The 24985-nt window shown below is 41.7% G+C and overlaps 1 protein-coding gene across 1 annotated transcript in view; it reads right to left on the bottom strand.

Moving 5' to 3' along the window:
• Positions 1 to 24594, bottom strand: part of LOC135052184 (vomeronasal type-2 receptor 26-like) — a 41406-nt gene extending 16812 nt beyond the window's left edge. Inside the window, exons 1-2 of the mRNA XM_063957425.1 lie at positions 24580 to 24594; positions 7189 to 7312 (exon numbers count right to left, since the gene is read on the bottom strand). Of these exons, the coding sequence (XP_063813495.1) occupies positions 7189 to 7312; positions 24580 to 24594 (139 nt within the window). The remainder of the gene's footprint in view (positions 1 to 7188; positions 7313 to 24579) is intronic.
• Positions 24595 to 24985: the final 391 nt, after the last annotated feature.

Below are 24985 nucleotides of genomic sequence, written 5' to 3'. Positions count from 1 at the left end.
ATATTCTCCCCGTACTTGCGTGGGTTTCCTCCGGGTACACTGGTTTCCTCCCACAATCCAAAAATATACTGGTAGGTTAATTGGCTTCCAACAAAATTAACCCTAGTGTGAATGTGTCTGTGTGTATATGTGATAGGGAATATAGATTGTAAGCTCCACTGGGGCAGGGACTGATGTGAATGGGCAAATATTCTCTGTACAGCACTGCAGAATATGAGTGCACCATATAAGTAACTGGTAGTAGTAATAATAATAATAATAATAATCCTGCTCAGCCACAATCTCACCTTAAAACTGTCTGGTTGCCAGATATGCCCAATAATGTGGTCCAATCATGTGCCAGTTGCCACAGACCTCTCCTCTCTGGCTCTTCATCCTCCGCAAACCTCGTGGTACATCTCATCACTTCTAGATGATTCGTTTTCTCACTAATGACACAGCTGATATATCCCCAATGACAAACAGTCATAAGAGATCATCTTATTGTGCTCTATTGCACTAAACAAGAAATACTTGCTAAAATGATGCACCTATCTGATACTGTACCTTACACCAGCTGGAACTCCAACATAAATCCTTCCATGACCCTGCCCTTCTAATTTCCAGAGCAGACTTCCATATTCAATTCCCTGACCTCTCCTCTCTTTTGTATGAGTTCTGCACTTTCAGCTCAGGCATTTTGTGGAATCTCTCCTGTCGGATCATACTCCCCCTGTAACATCCCTGTGTCAACAATTCTGCCCATCTGATGACCTTCGTAAAGGTTTGATCTCTACACTTTATTCACTCTTCCCAGATTTTACTATTGTTTCTGGATACGGGCATGAAAGGGTTTGGGAAAGGGACCTAGGTGCCCCCCAGATGTGGACAGCTGGGAACTCATTAGGGCTGCTGTGGCATCTAATTTGATTTCTACCAAGATTAAAGAGAATGTGTATAAAGTGTATATTAGATGGTTTCTTCCTCCAGGCAGATTACCTCAAATGTATCCCTCTATTTTGACTATGTGTTGGAGGGAGTGTAGTCAGGATGGATCATTTTTACATATATGGTGGACATGTCCCAGGATTTCTCTCTTTTGGAATAAAGTCTCTTCCCTCCTTTCATCTCTCTTTCACTGTCCTGCTCAGAGAGACCCATGGACATTTCTCCTATGTTGTCCCATCCCAGAAGCTGATTTGCACTCATCTAAGTTGGCCTCTCATGTTCTTTCAGCTGCCAAGTGTCTCATAGCTAAAGTCTGGAAACTGGCGATCTCTCCAAGAATATCCTCTCTCAAATCCTACTTCTGGTTCATAGAACATATGGAGAAAATTACCTACTATCTTCATGTCCAAAATATTGGGGTGTCTATTTACTAAGCCTTGGATGGAGATAAAGTGATTGGAGATAAAGTCCCAGCCAATCAACTCCTAACTGCCATGTCACAGGCTGTGTTTGAAAAATGGCAGTTAGAAGCTGGTTGGCTGGTACTTTATCTCCGTCCACTTTACCTCCATCCAAGTCTCAGTAAATAGACCCCTAAATTCCAACAGACTTTGGCTCCATGGCTGTGTGCTTTGCAGTCTCTCCTAAATTCCCCCCCCCCCATTCCCATCTTCCTCCTCCCCACATAGAAGTATATTTTGTATACTTGTTATATTGCTATTTGTTATGATATGCAGTTACTTTATTGCCTTTCTTCAAGTTAATGAGTACATTTTTATATCCTTTTCCCAGATTGCACTTGTAACTTGCATTTGTTCTCAATAAATATATATTTTTTTCAAAATCACGTCTCTCAGTAGACACTGAGCTGTAATAGTTGAACATTATTTGTAAGATTGTTACTGTAATAGTTTGCTCTTTAATATAATGTTTGTTTTATATAACCGGTGTCTCATTCTTACTTCCAATAAATACATTATTGCATATGGATAATGCCTCTTATGGCGGTGTTAGTAATTTCTAAAATATAAATTCCAAGATCTAAAATGTAATACCAGAATTGAATGGTTGTAAAATGTTAAATATATCTACAACAATGTAACCTCTGATGATACGGTATGTTGTTCATTCACTTATTACATAGGGGTCTATCCAATTAGATGCAAGTTGATTTGTTTGAGTTGCGAGTTGCCGTATGCACAGAAATTCGCAATGCAAATTAATTTTGCAATCCAATTAGAAACTCGCATTGAAGCAGTCAGAGTAAACTTGTATTTTTTTTTAACGATTACGCTGAGGGTGTAAAAAGTTAGGGAAAATCTTTATATGGGTTGATTATGGAAAGCAGTGGTCGTGATGCCAGCTGTCAGTATCCCGACACCGGCATCCTGATCGTGAGCAATGCTGACAGGAGTGTATTAGGTACCCTAACGCCCACCTCTCCCCACTAACCCTCCCTGTCCTCAATTTAACACTTACTTCCGCTATTGGTCTATTACCATAACCTCACCCCAGTGGTGCCTAAAGCTAACCCCCCCTTTTCCCGCAAGCTAAACCTAACCTCCCCCTAAGTGCCTAACCCTAACACTCCCCCCCCCCCCCCCGGTGGTACCTAACCCTAACCCTATTCTTTACCGCCGGGATCCAGAGTGCATACCCTTTATATTGATGTTGAGTTTTTTAAGGTAAAAATGGAAGGACTTGCTTCAGAACCCCCTACCCCCACCCCTTAATGACTAAGATATAATGCCCTCAAATTACCCCCAAATATTTTTTTTATTAGATTATGTACCCCAAATTTAATGAAAGTATTAAATCAGCTAAATAATTGCTTTTGATCTTTTCTTTACATTTGATTTATTTTAAATAGCCACAAATTACACCAAAAGCACTTTTTTCTTTTTTTGCCATTTTCATTTAAATACTTTGTAATTAAACAAAATGTAAGTTTTTTACTTTTTTAAAAAAAACGCACCAATCAGCCTTTTGATATCAGTATTTTAAATTTCGCCACTAATGTCCTTCTGTACGATTCTGCTAACAAAATTGTCACTTTTCTGGGGTAAAGGAAGGTCTCCCCACTTTTTCTTCCATGTTGCATATCGTAGAGAATTCGCTCACCCCTGCCGTGAGTACAGCAAATAGGCATTTTTTATTGTATTGGAGAATTCGCAAGTGCTTACATTTGTGAAAAGTCTATGCGTATCATGAAACAAATTTGCAGATTCACACCTAATTGGATTAACCCCATAATCTCTACTGTAGATAAATCTGTAAATAATGTCTTGCTGAATATAGAGATCAATCAATAGGGATATTAATTCTAGCAGCAAACTGAACAATTGTTAGAGTCTATTCACATGGGGCCTAATTCAGACCTGATCGTAACTTTGTTTGCAGATGGGCAAAACCATGTGCACTGCAGGTGTGGCAGATGTAACATGTGCAGAGAGAGTTAGATTTAAGTGGGTTATATTGTTTCTGTGCAGGGTAAATACTGGCTGCTTTATTTTTACACTGCAATTTAGATTTCAGTTTGAACACACTCCACCCAAATCTAACTCTCTCTGCACATGTTACATCTGCCCCACCTGCACTGCACATGGTTTTGCCCAACTGCTAACAAAGTTGCTGCTATAATCAGGTCTGAATTACCCACACAGACAGGGTGTAAATCCAGTTTCATGGTATAAATGACCCATTTACAGTATTTATGTATCAAATGATGGGTACTATATAATTAGATGTTAGTCAAAATGCTAGCTCAAAACCAACTGAAACTGTATTACATACTGTATACCCATCAATCTCATGCCATAAATGTATTGCAAATATAATTTTTACTTTTTTTGCACAGTTTGAGGCAGATTTAGTCACTGCCAAAACGGTGTTAGAATCTCAAGTGCAAATGTGTTTCTCCTGTGCAAAATTGCTATAATACAAACTGCATAATGCACCCTCATGCACAATTCATTTAAATAATGACCTTTTATATGGTTGCACTTAAATACAGTGGGGTAAATTTACTAAAATTCGTATTTTTCCGAATGAGGTTAAAGTTCAAACACGAATGACATCGAAAGTGTAAATTTGCAACTTTTTTAATTTATTACGACTAATTTACTAAGCTGTCGTATTCTGCATTTTCGTATTTACCGATGTCGATGTCATTCGTATTTTTTGGCAGTGTTTTATGGGAGTGAATTGTAAAACACTGCCGCCTTTAACACAATGAATCTCGGCCGGATCTGTGAGATCCGTGCTGGGCTTCATTGTGCACCTTTCGTAAAAAATAAAACATAGTTAAAAATAAAAAAAAAATGCGTGGGGTCCCCCCTCCTAAGCAAAACCAGCCTCGGGCTCTTTGAGCCGGTCCTGGTTGAAAAAATATCGGGAAAAAAGTGACAGGGGTTCCCCCATATTTAATCAACCAGCACCGGGCTCTGCGCCTGGTCCTGGTTCCAAAAATACAAGGGACAAAAAGCGTAGGGGTCCCCCATATTTCTGAAACCAGCACCGGGCTCCACTAGCAAGATACATAATGCCACAGCCGGGGGACACTTTTATATTGGTCCCTGTGGCCCTGGCATTACATACCAAACTAGTCACCCCTGGCCGGGGTACCCTGGAGGAGTGGGAACCCCTTAAATCAAGGGGTCACCCCCCTCCAGCCACCCAAGGGCCAGGGGTGAAGCCCGGGGCTGTCCCCCCCATCCAAGGGCGGCGGATGGGGGACTGATAGCCTTTTTGTCAAAATGTGAATATTGTTTTTAGTAGCAGTACTACAAGTCCCAGCAAGCCTCCCCCGCAAGCTGGTACTTGGAGAACCACAAGTACCAGCATGAGGAGGAAAACCGGGCCCGCTGGTACCTGTAGTACTACTACTAAAAAAATACCCCAATAAAAACAGGAGACACAGTTTTTGAGTTCCAAAAAAATACGAATGCCCTCATCACTGCCGTGATTTGAGTTTAGTTAATTCCCGAGATGACACTTTGAAGAAAAAACACCATCTCGGACAAAATCGGGAGCTTAGTAAATTTCCCTAAGTGTATGTCATTATACCACTATCAGGCAGAGATCTTGCTGCCAGTCTCCAAGGCCAGTGACTATAGTCTCTCCAATTTTAAGTTCTCTTAACTGCCCAGAACCCTTTTCCCACAGGACAATCTTACCAGAGTTCACTGAAGTGTGCAGTCAGATGTCTAGGGGGTGCTATGGTGCAGTCAGTAGTTCCTCTGCCACCGGCAGCGACGTGCGGTGGGATGAGGCAGGTGAGGCAGAGCCTTTCCTGCCATACTAATGTTTCCACCAGAGTTTTTATTGTATAAAGTATATGAAAAGTACAAAGAATCTGTCAAAAATATCTTCTTTGTATTATTCTAATCATTTTTATAACCAAAACTCTGGAGTAAAAAGTCTCTGGTAGGTGAGACGGTGCCTGTAAACCACCGATATACTCAGTGTTCCTCATAATCTGATTTAACAACCTGGAGTTTGGCTTTTTTTATTTTAACAATTCTCATTTATGATTTTCTACCTGTTGATTGAGTTTTATCCACCATGTGTATACAGATGGAGCCCTGATCATCTATCCCTTTAATAGGATTAATTAAACCAGTGCTGTAATGATTTAATCCCCTGCTGTATTGTTCTCTCCGTATTGTATTGCAGCTGAGAACAATAGATGAAAGCTTATGCTAATAAACCTTGGTGCACATAGGTGCAGCAGAGAAGGCTAGATGAGCGAGGCTCCATCTGTATATGCATGTATTGAATACTATTGTACTAGTTCTATGTGATGGTTATTACCAGATTTTAACGCATAGCAATAAAAATGAGACATTATAACTGTTATAAGAACATTTATGTGTTAGAGTGCCCCAACACCAGAGTCCTTCCTTGTCTTTGCAACAATGTTCCTGACTCTTGGGAGCACCACCAACCTAGCTCAGTGACCTTGAATATAAGGCTTTATGAGATATACGTTGGTCACTGTAATATCATCTACACACTGGTGTATCTATAATGGTGCAGTATGTGTGGTGCACACGGGCCCCTGAGTCCAGCAGGGGCCCCCACTGCACACGCTGTACCCATTTTCTAAATACTCACCCCTCCATGGGTGTTAAAATTCCATGAAAATGATTCAGCGGCCATTTTCACGGAGTTCTGCGCAGTACAAATATAATATTAATAATAGCCGCCGCACCATTTTCCCGGAGATCTGTGCATGTGCAGTAGAGTCTGAGCACTCTAGTGCTCAGATTCTCATCACTGCTGGCAGAGAGGAGGGGGCCCGAATGGAGGAGGCTGCACCTGAACCTCCTCCTCTCTTAAAGCGCCCCTGCATCTACAACATATCCATATGATTACATCCAGACAAACACTGTGCAGAATGAGTCCCCTTCCCGTGATCTTATATAAAGTTAGCAGCTGTAGCCAATTGTCCCAAGTATCACGAGCAGAGAGCTTTGGATCCCTCTCTGGTATCTGTGTGCATGAAGTACTGAAGCTTCCCCACAGCATCCTGGATGGGAAGTGGTCCACTGAAAGACTTCACATTGGGAATAGCCTGTGAGGGAATTGCCTCTTTCCAGGTGTGTTGTCCCAGCTGCTATACCAGAATAAGAAGACCTGATTAATAATAAATAGGATCCTTTAGAACTAATGACTTTCACACTGTCCTAGAAGAGGAATACACCCGTACTGCCTGCACAACAGTAAGTCTGATTATTATCTAGTTACATTATACATAGTACTGCAATGCTAAATTGTAACTCAGAAAGCAACAATGAATTCAAATGTTCATGTGCCGTATATTAGCTTAATGCCTCCTGCTACTTCTGTTCATACATTAGCATAGGATGATGAGAATGGACAGAAGCTCTCAGTAATGATGGGTAAAGTATTTTGTCCAAACTAATCACAGAAGTCTATTACATCTACCACTGTGGTATTACATCTACCACATAACCGTAAACATTCAATAATAACATCATTTATACTTCTCCCTACAGCAGAGGTTCCCAAACGCGGTCCTAAAGGAACCCCAACGGTCTTGGTTTTGAATGTATCCATGCTTGCCAACAGGTGACTTAATTAGCACCCTAGTCAATTGGATTTAACCATCTGTGCTGAGCCATGGATATACCTAAAACCTGGACTGTTGGGGTGCCTTGAGGACCACGTTTGGGAACCTCTGCCCTACAGTGAACACAGAGATGCTGTAAGACAAAGTACTGTATGTACGATGATTACCAGACACATTGGATATCTCTCCCTCTGAGCAGGAAATGCAGTCATAGCAGCAGGTGTGAGAGCCTTTTCTCAGCGCCCGTCTGGTTCCTGGAAGACAGACCGCAGTGCACAGACCTTGGGGAACCTGGGAAACAAAATGATTATAAAGTCAAATCCACTCTCTGTGGATGTTCTTGATGTACAGTAGTTTCATTTTTAAATATGGGAACATTGTTCTGACCTGCACAGGTGTTACTGTACCTATCGCCAGATATATTGTTTTAAAAATTAAAATACTTAATTAAAAGTACAGTGTTACCTGTTACCAATGCAATACAGATTTACAGAGGGATTACTATAAATGCAATACAGATTTAAAGAGGGATTACTATAAATGCAATACAGATTTACATAGGGATTACTATAAATGCAATACAGATTTACAGAGGGATTACTATAAATGCAATACAGATTTACAGAGGGATTACTATAAATGCAATACAGATTTACTGAGGGATTGCTATAAATGCAATACAGATTTACTGAGGGATTACTATAAATGCAATACAGATTTACTGAGGGATTACTATAATGCAATACAGATTTACTGAGGGATTACTATAATGCAATACAGATTTACAGAGGGATTACTATAAATGCAATACAGATTTACAGAGGGATTACTATAAATGCAATACAGATTTACAGAGGGATTACTATAAATGCAATACAGATTTACAGAGGGATTACTATAAATGCAATACAGATGTACTGAGGGATTACTATAAATGCAATACAGATTTACAGAGGGATTACTTTAAATGCATTACAGATCTACTGAGGGATTACTATAAATGCAATACAGATCTACTGAGGGATTACTATAAATGCAATACAGATTTACAGAGGGATTACTATAAATGCAATACAGATTTACAGAGGGATTACTATAAATGCAATACAGATTTACAAAGGGATTACTATAAATGCAATACAGATTTACAGAGGGATTACTATAAATGCAATACAGATTTACAGAGGGATTACTATAAATGCAATACAGATTTACAGAGGGATTACTATAAATGCAATACAGATTTACAGAGGGATTACTATAAATGCAATACAGATTTACTGAGGGATTACTATAAATGCAATACAGATTTACTGAGGGATTACTATAAATGCAATACAGATTAACTGAGGGATTACTATAAATGCATTACAGATTTACAGAGGGATTACTATAAATGCAATACAGATTTACAGAGGGATTACTATAAATGCAATACAGATTTACAGAGGGATTACTATAAATGCAATACAGATTTACAGAGGGATTACTATAAATGCAATACAGATTTACTGAGGGATTACTATAAATGCAATACAGATTTACTGAGGGATTACTATAAATGCAATACAGATTTACTGAGGGATTACTATAAATGCAATACAGATTTACTGAGGGATTGCTATAAATGCAATACAGATTTACTGAGGGATTACTATAAATGCAATACAGATTTACTGTGGGATTACTATAAATGCAATACAGATCTACTGAGGGATTACTATAAATGCAATACAGATTTACTGAGAGATTACTATAAATGCAATACAGATTTACTGAGGGATTGCTATAAATGCAATACAGATTTACAGAGGGATTACTATAAATGCAATACAGATTTACAGATGGATTACTATAAATGTAATACAGATTTACAGAGGGATTACTATAAATGCAATACAGATTTACAGAGGGATTACTATAAATGCAATACAGATTTACAGAGGGATTACTATAAATGCAATACAGATTTACAGATGGATTACTATAAATACAATACAGATTTACATAGGGATTACTATAAATGCAATACAGATTTACAGAGGGATTACTATAAATGCAATACAGATTTACAGAGGGATTACTATAAATGCAATACAGATTTACAGATGGATTACTATAAATGCAATACAGATTTACAGAGGGATTGCTATAAATGCAATACAGATTTACAGAGGGATTGCTATAAATGCAATACAGATTTACTGAGGGATTACTATAAATGCAATACAGATTTACTGAGGGATTACTATAAATGCAATACAGATTTACAGATGGATTACTATAAATGTAATACAGATTTACAGAGGGATTACTATAAATGCAATACAGATTTACAGAGGGATTACTATAAATGCAATACAGATTTACAGAGGGATTACTATAAATGCAATACAGATTTACAGAGGGATTACTATAAATGCAATACAGATTTACATAGGGATTACTATAAATGCAATACAGATTTACAGAGGGATTACTATAAATGCAATACAGATTTACAGAGGGATTACTATAAATGCAATACAGATTTACTGAGGGATTGCTATAAATGCAATACAGATTTACTGAGGGATTACTATAAATGCAATACAGATTTACTGAGGGATTACTATAATGCAATACAGATTTACTGAGGGATTACTATAATGCAATACAGATTTACAGAGGGATTACTATAAATGCAATACAGATTTACAGAGGGATTACTATAAATGCAATACAGATTTACAGAGGGATTACTATAAATGCAATACAGATTTACAGAGGGATTACTATAAATGCAATACAGATGTACTGAGGGATTACTATAAATGCAATACAGATTTACAGAGGGATTACTTTAAATGCATTACAGATCTACTGAGGGATTACTATAAATGCAATACAGATCTACTGAGGGATTACTATAAATGCAATACAGATTTACAGAGGGATTACTATAAATGCAATACATATTTACAGAGGGATTACTATAAATGCAATACAGATTTACTGAGGGATTACTATAAATGCAATACAGATTTACTGAGGGATTACTATAAATGCAATACAGATTTACTGAGGGATTACTATAAATGCAATACAGATTTACTGAGGGATTGCTATAAATGCAATACAGATTTACTGAGGGATTACTATAAATGCAATACAGATTTACTGTGGGATTACTATAAATGCAATACAGATCTACTGAGGGATTACTATAAATGCAATACAGATTTACTGAGAGATTACTATAAATGCAATACAGATTTACTGAGGGATTGCTATAAATGCAATACAGATTTACAGAGGGATTACTATAAATGCAATACAGATTTACAGATGGATTACTATAAATGTAATACAGATTTACAGAGGGATTACTATAAATGCAATACAGATTTACAGAGGGATTACTATAAATGCAATACAGATTTACAGAGGGATTACTATAAATGCAATACAGATTTACAGATGGATTACTATAAATACAATACAGATTTACATAGGGATTACTATAAATGCAATACAGATTTACAGAGGGATTACTATAAATGCAATACAGATTTACAGAGGGATTACTATAAATGCAATACAGATTTACAGATGGATTACTATAAATGCAATACAGATTTACAGAGGGATTGCTATAAATGCAATACAGATTTACAGAGGGATTGCTATAAATGCAATACAGATTTACTGAGGGATTACTATAAATGCAATACAGATTTACTGAGGGATTACTATAAATGCAATACAGATTTACAGATGGATTACTATAAATGCAATACAGATTTACAGAGGGATTACTATAAATGCAATACAGATTTACAGAGGGATTACTATAAATGCAATACAGATTTACTGAGGGATTACTATAAATGCAATACAGATAAACTGAGGGATTACTATAAATGCAATACAGATTTACAGAGGGATTACTATAAATGCAATACAGATTTACTGAGGGATTAGTATAAATGCAATACAGATTTACTGAGGGATTGCTATAAATGCAATACAGATCTACAGAGGGATTACTATAAATGCAATACAGATTTACTGAGGGATTACTATAAATGCAATACAGATTTACAGAGGGATTACTATTAATGCAATAGAGATTTACAGAGGGATTACTATAAATGCAATACAGATCTACTGAGGGATTACTATAAATGCAATACAGATTTACAGAGGGATTGCTATAAATGCAATACAGATTTACTAAGGGATTACTATATATAGAAATAAGCAGTTTGGTTCTGTTGAAAACTGAGCACACCCAAACTTTCAGGAACTGCGAAAAACAAAGTCTTGGTTCGGATCAATTTTGGGGGTCCAAGTTGACCAAATCATGAGTTGATCTTCTCTCTACTGTAGTTTGGAACTCGGATTTAAAAAATTCATCTTTGGTTTTGGATTGCATGAAAGATCCTCCCTCGTGATTTCAGGTGTCACTTCACCCAGGAGAGTGCCTTGTGATGCTGACAAAATTCACTGGAAATGAATGTTATTGCTGTTAATAAAACTATAAGACAGGAGTGGACTGGGGCTGTGCAATGGTCCTGGCATAGTAGTGGTCACATGCACTACAGGTGTGCATGCGGCCCAGAGGGGCGTGGCCTTGGCTCCTGTGGTCATGGGCTTTGCATCATGCCTCCATCTATCTGAATGCCAGGCAACTGAGCAGAGTACCGGGAGGCTGCACTGCTCGACCAGCCCCACTCTCTCTGTAACCGGACTGACCCTTCAGGCCATGGGCTCTTCTGGCATTTGCCAGAAATGTCAGATGGCCAGTCTGGTCCTGAACACAGTTATAACAGCAAGTACTATTTTATTGTCGCAGAACATACAATATGAGTAGTGGACAACACAGATGGTGTAATGGTTAGCATTACAGCCTCACAGCACATATGTTTTGGGATCAGTGGTGGCTCCAGAGGTGGGATGTTAAATAGGAGATCCATACCTACTGCCACCAACTGCCACCCCGAACTGACTCACTGGCAGTTGGTGCGACTCCCCTATTTGAAATTGGGACTGCGCCTCTGGAGCCACCGCTGCTTGGGATTGATTTCCACCACAACCATAACAGTGTGGAGTTTGTACATTCTCCCCATTCTCTGGTATTTGCACTCCACCCTTGTACCCTCAGGTGTTTTAATGAACAAGGTTTTTGCATTTCAGATCATATATTGATAAGGTCGCTATTTAAAGGTAAGGCCGGGATACATTTATGTAATGTGATAGTATTAGGAATGTTAGGGACCCATGTGATGAAGTCACCTGGCTGCAGTACATAGGCCTACCGGAATACCAATTTGTAATCTCAATATTGATCACAATGCCAAGTCCAAAATCCCAAATGTAAATATGCGTGCTGGGTTAGGATTACACCACTGGGGTGTTTTAGGTGTTGGCACCACTGGGGAGATTAGTGTTATGCTGTGGGGAAGGGAGGGTTAGTGTTATGCTGTGAGGAAGGGAAGGTTAGGGTTATGCTGTGTGGAGGGGGTGTAGTGTTAGGCTGTGGGGAAGGGAGGGTTAGGGTTAGGCTGTGGGGAAGGGAGGGTTAGGGTTATGCTGTGGGGAAGGGAGGGTTAGTGTTAGGCTGTGGGGAGGGGGGTTAGTGTGATGCTGTGGGGAAGGGAGGGTTAGAATTATGCTGTGGGGAAGGGAGGGTTAGGGTTATGCTGTGGGGAAGAGAGGGTTAGTGTTAGGCTGTGAGGAAGGGAGAGTTAGGGTTATGCTGTGGGAAGGGGGGGTTAGTGTTAGACTGTGGGGAAGGGAGGGTTAGGGTTATGCTGTGTGGAGGGGGTGTAGTGTTAGGCTGTGGGGAAGGGAGGATTAGGGTTAGGCTGTGGGGAAGGGAGGGTTAGGGTTATGCTGTGGGGAGGGGGGTTAGGGTTATGCTGTGGGGAAGGGAGGGTTAGTGTTAGGCTGTGGGGAAGGGAGGGTTAGGGTTATACTGTGGGGAAGGGAGGGTTAGTGTTAGGCTGTGGGAAAGGGAGGGTTAGGGTTATGCTGTGTGGAGGGCGTGTAGTGTTAGGCTGTGGGGAAGGGAGGGTTAGGGTTATGCTGTGGGGAGGGGGGTTAGTGTTATGCTGTGGGGAGGGAGGGTTAGTGTTATGCTGTAGGGAAGGGAGGGTTAGGGCTATGCTGTGGGGAAGGGAGGTTAGTGTTAGGCTGTGGGGAATGGAGCGTTAGGGTTATGCTGTGGGGAAGGGAGGGTTAGTGTTAGGCTGTAGGGAAGGGAGGGTTAGGGTTATGCTGTGGGGAGGGGGGTTAGTAATTTCTGCTAATGACGCTTTTACTGCACAGATAATGGGTGATGGGGTGGGAGGACACTAAAATGTTGAAAGGGGGCATAGGGCTGAATGAAGGGATCCCGGTATATGACTTCCAGTGTAGTAGGGATTGTTTAATATGCAGGGTCGATAGTGGAGTAGGCTAAAAATTAATCATGTTCTTGTGGGAGGGCAGCTTTCTTGACTGCAGATATCTCCAGTTCCTGGAAATAGCTTTCAATGTGATGTAATCCTAGGTTACGTATAATTATATTATACTATGCACTTCCTAACTTATGATATACTGTGCCTCCACCCAAACTTGACTTAAGCTTTAAATTATTATACTTTTACTCTATAGGGCTGGCTTGGGACAGCAAGCTAATTAAATCTATTCCTGCTTAATAAATGTATTACCACTCTTACACTCTGCTTTCCTGTGTTTAAATGAGTGTGATAATATTTAATAAGACTAAGGTGGTACAATATTACAAAAATTGTAATATAACAGGAAAATACAATTTATAAATAACAATAAATAACAACTCCCTTCTAATCCTACCCCCTTTAGTCCTGTACAGGTCACCTGCATGCATTACAAAAAATACATTTACCTTTGAGGTAGATACCTGAGTTCACCATTGACTGTGGAAAATAATCAAAGGTGAACGATCGGGTCACTAAATTAGATGTCATGCATGACACACCTTCTCATATACATACGTTAATCGAACTTAAAGCTCAAGGATATATATCTATATATATATCTAAATATGTATATATATATATATATATATATATACACACACATTAATGCATAACTTAACGTTTGTGTCTTTTACTTAGCACTTAATGCAAGTTCATGTAGGTGCTGCAGACGCCAAGTTAATGTCCACTTTAAATGCTCATTTACACTTAGAGTGCTGTATAATAACACATGAATCTGTGTGTCCTGTACATTTGCTTTTAAGGTCAGTTTATACCAGTGGTTCTCAAACTGTGTGCTGTGGCACACTGGGGTGCCTTGGGTCACTTGCAGGGGTGTCTTGGATGGCTGGTCTGGGATTAATCCAAATTATTTATGGTCAATGTAATAGGCAAAACCAATGTTTGTGGCAGTCAGTTATAAACTATGTGGACAAACAGAAGCAAATCTTGTCCATCACCACACAACTGACCCTAAGGATGACATAAAAACAAAAAATACTTAATTTAATATATTTTTTTAAACTTCTCAATAAGAACCTTTTGGCATAGGGGTGCTGCAAAGAAAAATCTGATACTATAGGGTTCCGAGATTCAAAAAAGTTTGGGAACCGCTGGTTTATACATTCAAGTGTGCTGTCTGCAGGGGATGCGGTCAAGATGCCGCCGGCCGGAATCCCGGCGGTCGAAATACCGACGCCGGAATCCCGACCGCCACAATCCCGACCGCCACAATCCCGACATATTCTCCCTCCGTGGGTGTCCACGACACCCATAGAGGGAGAATATAATAGTGTGCCGAGCGTGGCAAGGCACCGTGCCCGCAGCGTGGCGAGCGAAGCGAGCCCGCAAGGGGCTGTGTTCCGCTAGCCACCCCTGTCGGGATTGTGTGGTCGGGATTCCAGCGTCGGTATTTCGACCGCCGGGATTCCGGCCGGCGGCATTTAGTACTGATCCCGTCTGCAGGATGGGAGGATTCCATAAGATAAAGTACTTTTATTTGCCCAGACAGTAATTGTTACAATTTTGTATTTTTTCTGTTGTAGCCAAACAACTAGACTGTCTGGCAGTGTTCCCAGAGTATGTTATACCCCTTTTACATCACCTGAAATATCCCGTGATTTTGCACAGGAGCACGCAAAATCCCGGGACTGCAGGTGGTGTAAAAGGGTCCTTCTCCTGAACCCAGGATCCACTTTCCTGGAACCCAACCCGGCTTGTACTCAGGGTTGGACATGGGTAAGACCCGGGTAGGAGGCGGTGTTGGGTAAGCCGGGTCAGCCGACCTGGCACCCATTTACAGCATGGCAAACTTCCCGTACCGCAGTGTCCGGACGGCGGTCGGGAGGCTGGGGGTCACGGCACACGCTGTCTATGCATACAGCAGCATCATGTCTGGTGCCTGGAAGCGCCGGAGGCTGGGAGAAGCACAGCAGCTTCCAGATTGCTGGGCTTGCCCCCAGCAAGATTCTCCGGAGCACCAGTCTGTAGTGTTTCCTGGCGCTTGGAAATTACATCATCTCTAAGTGCCAACCCACAAGACACTGTGTAAGCGGTGCCGATCCGAGAATATCTCAGATTGGCACTGCAGTGTAAATGGTGGGAGTCCAAGGTCTGACTTGGCTTGGAACCGTGTATTAGTTATGTAGTTTAACCAGACTGAACTATTTTAATCAATGTATCTTTAGTGTTGCTAAAGTCCTTTGTTAGCTTGTCTGGCAGCACTTCTAATGTCTGGTTATCAATTAATCCTGCACTTACTGTATTATGAATAGTGATGAGCGGGTTCGGTTCCTCGGAATCCGAACCCCCCCCCCCCCCCCCCCGAACTTCACCCATCTTACACGGTTCCGAGGCAGACTCGGATCCTCCCGCCTTGCTCGGTTAACCCGAGCGCTCCCGAATGTCATCATCCCGTTGTCGGATTCTCGCGAGATTCGGATTCTATATAAAGCCGCGCGTCGCCGCCATTTTTCACTCGTGCATTGGAAATGATAGTGAGAGGACGTGGCTGGCATCCTCTCAGTTTTATTCAGGTGGCTGCAAATATCTGTGCTCACTGCTTTATTGTGGGGACTGGAGACCAGCAGTATTATATAGGAAGAGTACAGTGCAGAGTTTTGCTGACCAGTGACCACCAGTATTATACGTTCTCTCCCTGAAAAACGCTCCATATCTGTGCTCAGTGTGCTGCATATATCTGTGCTCACACTGCTTTATTGTGGGGACTGGGGACCATCAGTATTATATAGGAGGAGTACAGTGCAGAGTTTTGCTGACCAGTGACCATTGACCACCAGTATTATACGTTCTCTGCCTGAAAAACGCTCCATATCTGTGCTCAGTGTGCTGCATATATCTGTGCTCACACTGCTTTATTGTGGGGACTGGGGAGCACCAGTATTATATAGGAGGAGTACAGTGCAGAGTTTTGCTGACCAGTGACCAGTGACCACCAGTATTATACGTTCTCTGCCTGAAAAACGCTCCATATCTGTGCTGCATTGTAGTATATAGTAGAAGTACAGTGCATCATTTTGCTGACCACCAGTATATAATATATAGCAGTATGGTACAAAAAGCCACTGCTCTACCTACCTCTGTGTCGTCAAGTATACTATCCATCCATACCTTTGGTGCATTTCAGTTGTGCGCAGTATATATAGTAGTAGGCCATTGCTATTGATACTGGCATATAATTCCAAACATTAAAAAATGGAGAACAAAAATGTGGAGGGTAAAATAGGGAAAGATCAAGATCCACTTCCACCTCGTGCTGAAGCTGCTGCCACTAGTCATGGCCGAGACGATGAAATGCCATCAACGTCGTATGCCAAGGCCGATGCCCAATGTCATAGTAGAGAGCATGTAAAATTCAAAAAACAAAAGTTCAGTAAAATGACCCAAAAATCAAAATGAAAAGCGTCTGAGGAGAAGATTAAACTTGCCAAGATGCCATTTACGACACGGAGTGGCAAGGAACGGCTGAGGCCCTGGCCTATGTTCATGGCTAGTGGTTCAGCTTCACATGAGGATGGAAGCACTCATCCTCTCGCTAGAAAAATGAAAAGACTTAAGCTGGCAAAAGCACAGCAAAGAACTGTGCTTTCTTCTAAATCACAAATCCCCAAGGAGAGTCCAATTGTGTCGGCAGCGATGCCTGACCTTCCCAACACTGGACGGGAAGAGGTGGCGCCTTCCACCATTTGCACGCCCCCTGCAAGTGCTGGAAGGAGCACCCGCAGTCCAGTTCCTGATAGTAAAATTGAAGATGTCACTGTTGAAGTACACCAGGATGAGGATATGGGTGTTGCTGGCGCTGAGGAGGAAGTTGACAAGGAGGATTCTGATGGTGAGGTGGTTTGTTTAAGTCAGGCACCCGGGGAGACACCTGTTGTCTGTGGGACGAATATGGCCATTGACATGCCTGGTCAAATTACAAAAAAAAATCACCTCTTCGGTATGGAATTATTTTAACACAAATGCGGACAACAGGTGTCAAGCCGTGTGTCGACTTTGTCAAGCTGTAATAAGTAGGGGTAAGGACGTTAACCACCTCGGAACATCCTCCCTTATACGTCACCTGGAGCGCATTCATCAGAAGTCATTGACAAATTCAAAAACTTTGGGTCACAGCGGAAGCAGTCCACTGACAACTAAATCCCTTCCTCTTGTAACCAAGCTCCTGCAAACCACACCACCAACTCCCTCAGTGTCAATTTCCTCCTTACACAGGAAAGCCAATAGTCCTGCAGGCCATGTCACTGTCAAGTCTGACAAGTCCTCTCCTGCCTGGGATTCCTCCGATGCATCCTTGAGTGTAACACCTACTGCTGCTGGCGCTGCTGTTGTTGCTGCTGGGAGTCGATCGTCATCCCAGAGGGGAAGTCGGAAGACCACTTGTACTACTTCCAGTAAGCAATTGACTGTCCAACAGTACTTTGCGAGGAAGATGAAATATCACAGCAGTCATCCTGCTGCATAGCGGATAACTCAGGCCTTGGCAACCTGGGCGTTGAGAAACTTGTTTCCGGTATTCACCGTTAATTCACAGGCAACTACAGACCTGATTGAGGTACTGTGTCCCCGATACCAAATACCATCTAGGTTCCATTTCTCTAGGCAGGCGATACCGAAAATGTACACAGATGTCAGAAAAAGAGTCACCAGTGTCCTAAAAAATGCAGTTGTACCCAATGTTCTCTTATCCATGGACATGTGGACAAGTGGAGCAGGGCAGACTCAGGACTACATAAAAAAGGGAAAGAAGGCTGCGCTGTCAGAGGAAAGAACAGTACCATTCACTAAGTGTGTAAATTTTAAAACAATTTATTAAAAAACAATAACTCATTAAAAAACAGTATTTTGTGCAAATAAGCCAATTATAAGCAAGAAGTGATTTTGCCAATTATATAAGATGGATGAAGTTTACCCCAGGTAATGATTCAGAACTGATGTTTTATATTCTATAGGATCCGTTCCACATTTTGCCCATAGATGATATGTCCAGTTAGATTCCACTGTAAAGAGTCCCTTTTAGATGATATTATAGAGAGTCCAAAAGAAAGTTCCATATGCCGCTAGAGGGTTATTGCAATGTCCCATGTATGGTGGGTACCTCATGCAGTGCGGAGATAGGATGGTGCCTCTCTAGGACTTCACTGGATAGCTGGTAAGCGATGTGGGCTGGTTCGGGTCCAATTCAGGGTTGTCCTGTTCCAAAGGGTAAATGACTGACGCGTTTCGCTGCATAGACCTTGCAGCTTTTTCAAAGGTCGAATACCCCTGGGTATTTTGTACCTTATTCCTGCAGACTCAGGACTATATGACTGTGACAGCTCACTAGGTAGATGTATTGCCTCCCGCAGCAAGAACAGCAGCGGCGTCACCAGTAGCATCATCTCGCAAACGCCAACTCGTTCCTAGTCATGCTACGCTTTGTATCACCGCTTTCCATAAGAGGCACACAGCTGACAACCTCTTACGGAAACTGAGGAACATCATCGCAGAATGGCTTACCCCAATTGGACTCTCCTGGGGATTTGTGACATCGGACAATGCCAGCAATATTGTGCGTGCATTACATCTGGGCAAATTCCAGCACATCCCATGTTTTGCACTTACATTGAATTTGGTGGTGCAGAATTATTTTAAAAATGACAGGGGCGTGCAAGAGATGCTGTCGGTGGCCCGAAGAATTGCGGGCCACTTTCGGCATTCAGCCACCGCGTGCCGAAGACTGGAGCACCAGCAAACAGTCCTGAACCTGCCCTGCCATCATCTGAAGCAAGAGGTGGTAACGAGGTGGAATTCAACCCTCTATATGCTTCAGAGGATGGAGGAGCAGCAAAAGGCCATTCAAGCCTATACATCTGCCTACGATATAGGCAAAGGAGGGGGAATGCACCTGACTCAAGCGCAGTGGAGAATGATTTCAACGTTGGGCAAGGTTCTGCAACCCTTTGAACTTGCCACACGTGAAGTCAGTTTAGACACTGCCAGCCTGAGTCAGGTCATTTCTCTCATCAGGCTTTTGCAGAAGAAGCTGGAGACATTGAAGGAGGAGCTAAAATAGAGCAATTCCGCTAGGCATGTGGGACTTGTGGATGGAGCTCTTAATTCGCTTAACCAGGATTCACGGGTGGTCAATCTGTTGAAATCAGAGCACTACATTTTGGCCACCGTGCTCGATCCTAGATTTAAAACCTACGTTGTATCTCTCTTTCCGGCAGACACAAGTCTGCTGAGGTTCAAAGACCTGCTAGTGAGAAAATTGTCAAGTCAAGCGGAACGCGACCCGTAAACAGCTCCTCCTTCACATTCTCCCGCAACTGGGGGTGCGAGGAAAAGGCTAAGTATTCCGAGCCCACCCGCTGGTGGTGATGCAGGGCAGTCTGGAGCGAGTGCTGACATCTGGTCCGGACTGAAGGACCTGCCAACGATTACTGACATGTCGTCTACTGTCACTGCATATGATTCTGTCACCATTGAAAGAATGGTGGAGGATTATATGAGTGACCGCATCCAAGTAGGCACGTCAGACAGTCCCTACGTATACTGGCAGGAAAAAGAGGCAATTTGGATGCCCTTGCAGAAACTGGCTTTATTTTACCTAAGTTGCCCCCCTCCAGTGTGTACTCCGAAAGAGTGTTTAATGCAGCCGCTCACCTTGTCAGCAATCGGCGTACGAGGTTACTTCCAGAAAATGAGGAGAAGATGATGTTTTTTCATAATGAATTATAATCAATTCCTCCGTGGAGACATTCACCAGCAATTGCCTCCAGAAAGTACACAGGGACCTGAGATGGTGGATTCCAGTGGGGACAAATTAATAATCTGTGAGGAGGGGTATGTACACAGTGAAAGGGGTGAGGAATCGGACGATGAGGAGGAGGTGGACATCTTGCCTCTGTAGAGCCAGTTTGTGCAAGGAGAGATTGATTGCTTCTTTTTTGGTAGGGGCCCAAACCCACCAGTCATTTCAGTCACAGTTGTGTGGCAGACCCTGTCGCTGAAATGATGGGTTTGTTAAAGTGTGCATGTCCTGTTTATACAACATAAGGGTGGGTGGGAGGGCCCAAGGACAATTCCATCTTGCACCTCTTTTTTCTTTCATTTTTCTTTGCATCATGTGCTGTTTGGGGACTATTTTTTTGAAGTGCCATCCTGCCTGACACTGCAGTTTCACTCCTAGATTGGCCAGGTGTTTGTGTCGGCCACTTGTGTCGCTTAGCTTAGCCATCTAGCGACCTTGGTGCACCTCTTTTTTTCTTTGCATCATGTGCTGTTTGTGGACTATTTTTTTGAAGTGCCATCCTGTCTGACACTGCAGTGCCACTCCTAGATGGGCCAAGTGTTTGTGTCGGCCACTAGGGTCGCTTAGCTTAGTCACACAGCGAACTCGGTGCAAATTTTAGGACTAATAATAATATTGTGAAGTGTGAGGTGTTCAGAATAGACTGAAAATGAGTGGAAATTATGGTTATTGAGGTTAATAATACTATGGGATCAAAATGACCCCCAAATTCTATGATTTAAGCTGTTTTTGAGGGTTTTTTGTAAAAAACACCCGAATCTAAAACACACCTGAATCCGACAAAAAATTTTCAGGGAGGTTTTGCCAAAATGCGTCCGAATCCAAAACACGTCCGCGGAATTGAATCCAAAACCAAAACACAAAACCCGGAAAATTTTCCTGTGCACATCACTAATTATGAAGGTAATTTAAATGCAGATTTTTGTCTCTCCTTATGTTAACTCTCTGCAGCTATTAGGCTGTAGTCACGTCTATATCCTTTGTAAATTAATTGAATACTATGGCTCAAGTGTTTATGGATGTAGTAGGTGAGTACAAGTTTCAATTCTCACCAATCCACGATTAGCTGGACTCCTTGCACTTTCTTTCCTGAACTGCTTCACTATGTGCTGCAATGGGTAATGCTGGTTCCGGCTCTCCCTCAATCTGCTCCTTGCTGTCTGGTACCTCAGCTAATATAATTTTCAATATACACTCAACGTTACTTGAGTGTATATGAATATTTGATCGGGCGCACAAAAGCAAATATATCTACCTGTAAACACACGGAAAAAAGGTTTTATCTTTTGTCAATACATATAATAAATAGCTTCCAATAGCAGCTCCTATGGGACAACTGGATGTCAAGATAAGATAAATATATAAATCTCTGATAAACTAGAGACAAACATAAGGAGCGCTGGTTTAAAATTCAATTCATAAATTTAATATCAATTTAAACACACATAGTATAGTAAAAACTCAATTGAGTATCTATATAAGCTGACGCTTCAATAAGCTCATAAAAGTGCACATAACTGTATTTAAAAGTTCAAAGATAGATTCCAATCATGATCTACAGCAACAGAAATCAGCTGGTAATTGTCGGTCAAAGCTTAATTAGCAATCCAGGGTTCCTTTTATCTGCCTTTCAGTTGTAATTATGTCCTCCAAGTGCGCAGATAATTAGAGAGCATAGAATGGTTTTATGATAATTCAGATTAGACCTCTATAGCAGTTCAATTATCCGTTTAGTATAATCACACAGACAATGCAGAAGATGGAATTACCAGACCAGGCTGTCACGGAAATTTCTTCACCAAATTGCTAGTATTTTTCAAGCTGACACTGCATGGATACTTAACGGTGTTGGACCCAGCGGTCAGGATGTCCCGGGAGGGCTTGCCGGATATGGCGGTCACGGCGTTCGGTCCTCACAACTGGTAGACGCACTGAAAGGTTTGCACACGGAGGAAACGAGTGGCAGGGAACCAGGCTGACTGTAGCATACACGGTGCACAATGGAGCGTCCTCTACGCGTTTCTCCGCTCTAGTGGTAAGCGGTTTCCTCAGGAGGTTAATACAGGTGTCCATAGCAGGTATGCTTATAAAGTCCATTCAGCCAATAAGAAAGTCTCATTCGTTTGGACTACACCTGTATTTAATTGATGCACCAGCTTAATTCATTCAGAGGAAATAAACCTATCTATCTTTATAGGGAAAACTCTATCAATCGATAAAACATGCTTAAGGGAGATTACATGTATCTAAATTCTTTGTTGACACATCAATAATTGCATACAGGTATATAAATTATAGTATTCTACATAACAACATTTCCTTATTTCATTATTATTTAATTTATGGCATCACAGAGAACATAAGTATCATTTAAACAGAAAATGCCTATAGCACTCCTAATATTACTAAGAGCTTTGGTTTAAGCATAAGTCTCAATAGCTCATCAGGTAAGTTCTAGGACTCCAGCTCCCAAGGTCACAGCATCGAGCCACAGCGAGACCCACAACAAAATCAGATCACAACCTTAATTTATATAGTTATTTACTTTAGCTTTTTTAAGTAGACAATATTTCAACATTGCCAGACCTAGACTAATAAAGTTTTTTTATATATATATAAAAAAAAAAAATTATAAAATATATATATATATATAACCAGACACCCACAAGAAAAAAGTAATAGTATTCTATAGATACATAGTCATACAATATTGGGCCATAGACTAATTTGTCATATGTTGTTCATTTCAATGTTTTCGTTCAAACCCATTGGAACAAGGGTATTGAGCGAACAGATCCAATACGCCTCTCGCTTGCAGAGGCGATTGAACCTATCGCCACCTCTTGGGGTCTCTTCTATGTGCTCAATGCCCTTAATAGAGATAACCTTAATGTCCCCCTCATGTGATTGAACCACATGTCTGGGCACACTGTGCGTGAGTGACTTCTTGTTAATTAGTCTTCTATGTTCTAAGAACCGTGTGTTGAGTGACCGGGTAGTACGACCTACATACTGCAGGCCACATATGCAAGTTATTACATATATAACATATGTGGTCTGACAGGTAATGGATCCGATAATACTAAATTTATAATTCCCAGTGTCTTTCGGGGCTGAAAAGTCATGGCTCTCTGAATCAATGAATCTACAGGTGATACATCTGGGTTTAAAACATTTCTTACATTATCCTCTCTGTGCCTGAGATATATGAGGCTTCTAATCATCTGCGCACTTGGAGGACATAATTACAACTGAAAGGCAGATAAAAGGAACCCTGGATTGCTAATTAAGCTTTGACCGACAATTACCAGCTGATTTCTGTTGCTGTAGATCATGATTGGAATCTATCTTTGAACTTTTAAATACAGTTATGTGCACTTCTATGAGCTTATTGAAGCGTCAGCTTATATAGATACTCAATTGAGTTTTTACTATACTATGTGTGTTTAAATTGATATTAAATTTATGAATTGAATTTTAAACCAGCGCTCCTTATGTTTGTCTCTAGTTTATCAGAGATTTATATATTTATGGTACCTCAGCTACTCAGCTCTGACTACACTCGGCCTCGGCATACAGTGGAGAAGGATGACTTCTGGGCAACCTCTGTTTTAGCTCACACTATGCAGCTACACTCACAGCTGTCCGTGGCCAACTTATTTACTTTGGTATTAACATCTAAAGGCACTCTCCACCCCTGCCGTAGAAATACCCTCAATGTGCCTAGCTCTTATGTGTATGGAGGGTAGCGTGCTCTGCCCTCCTACCACCCACTCAGTATTTACAGCTCAACATGAGTGGCAGTAGGCACAACGTGAAGAGTGCCATACAATCCCCTAGGCATGCATCTAAGGTAGCCCTTTAAGTCCCCTCTCTGCTCACTCGTGTTTACAGCTGATCTGAGTGACATCAGCAGAGAGACCTCAACAGCACTACCAGTCAATGCGCCTTTACACTGGCTGTTGCTCAGCATTCGCCACAGCCCAGGAACTGTCCTCCGCCCAATGTTACAGACAGCTTTTTTGCAGCGGGGAAGCACCCAGGTACTGTGCACTGACCGAGGGAACTGCAGACTTCTGATCAGCGCTGAAAAGCCCCCTTTTATGTCCCTACACGGATGGGCTTGTGCTAATAAGCAGGCTTCCATTGGTTCCCCTCCTACTGCTGCCTCTAATCAGCGCCCTCTCTCTCTGCAGTGGCTAGCGATCAGCGTGAGGAACCGCTTTGCCGCCCTGTAGGACTTTGTTCTAGCAGCTCACGGTCAGCTTTGCCATCCTTGCAGGCTATTCTCAGCTTTTGGCATATTTCCTCAGAAAAATGCTAAATCAAACAGAAAGTAAGATATCTGGTTGGGAAGAGCAATTTAACGGCTTGGATGGGGACCACTGCTTTGAAGTCGAATATCTCTGGTTCCGTAGGGCCGATTTTAAAAATTCTGGTACCCCTGGTAAAAGGATAGCCCCAGCTATCAGCATAGGGTCCTTATACTTCAGGGTCCCTTTTAATTCTGGGGCCCTTGGGCAAGTGCCCATTGAGCCAATACTAAAATATTGCCCTGTGTTAGGGTTTGGCTGTGGGGAGGGGGTTAGGTTTAGTCACTACCAGGGAGGTTAGGCTGCAGGGAAGGGAGGGTTTGGGTTATGTTGTGGGGAGGGGGGTTAGGTT

Source organism: Pseudophryne corroboree, chromosome 1, assembly GCF_028390025.1.
Source record: "Pseudophryne corroboree isolate aPseCor3 chromosome 1, aPseCor3.hap2, whole genome shotgun sequence".
NCBI lineage: Eukaryota > Metazoa > Chordata > Amphibia > Anura > Myobatrachidae > Pseudophryne > Pseudophryne corroboree.
Note: the sequence above shows the minus strand (reverse complement) of the source record. Positions and strands in the feature narration are given on the sequence as shown.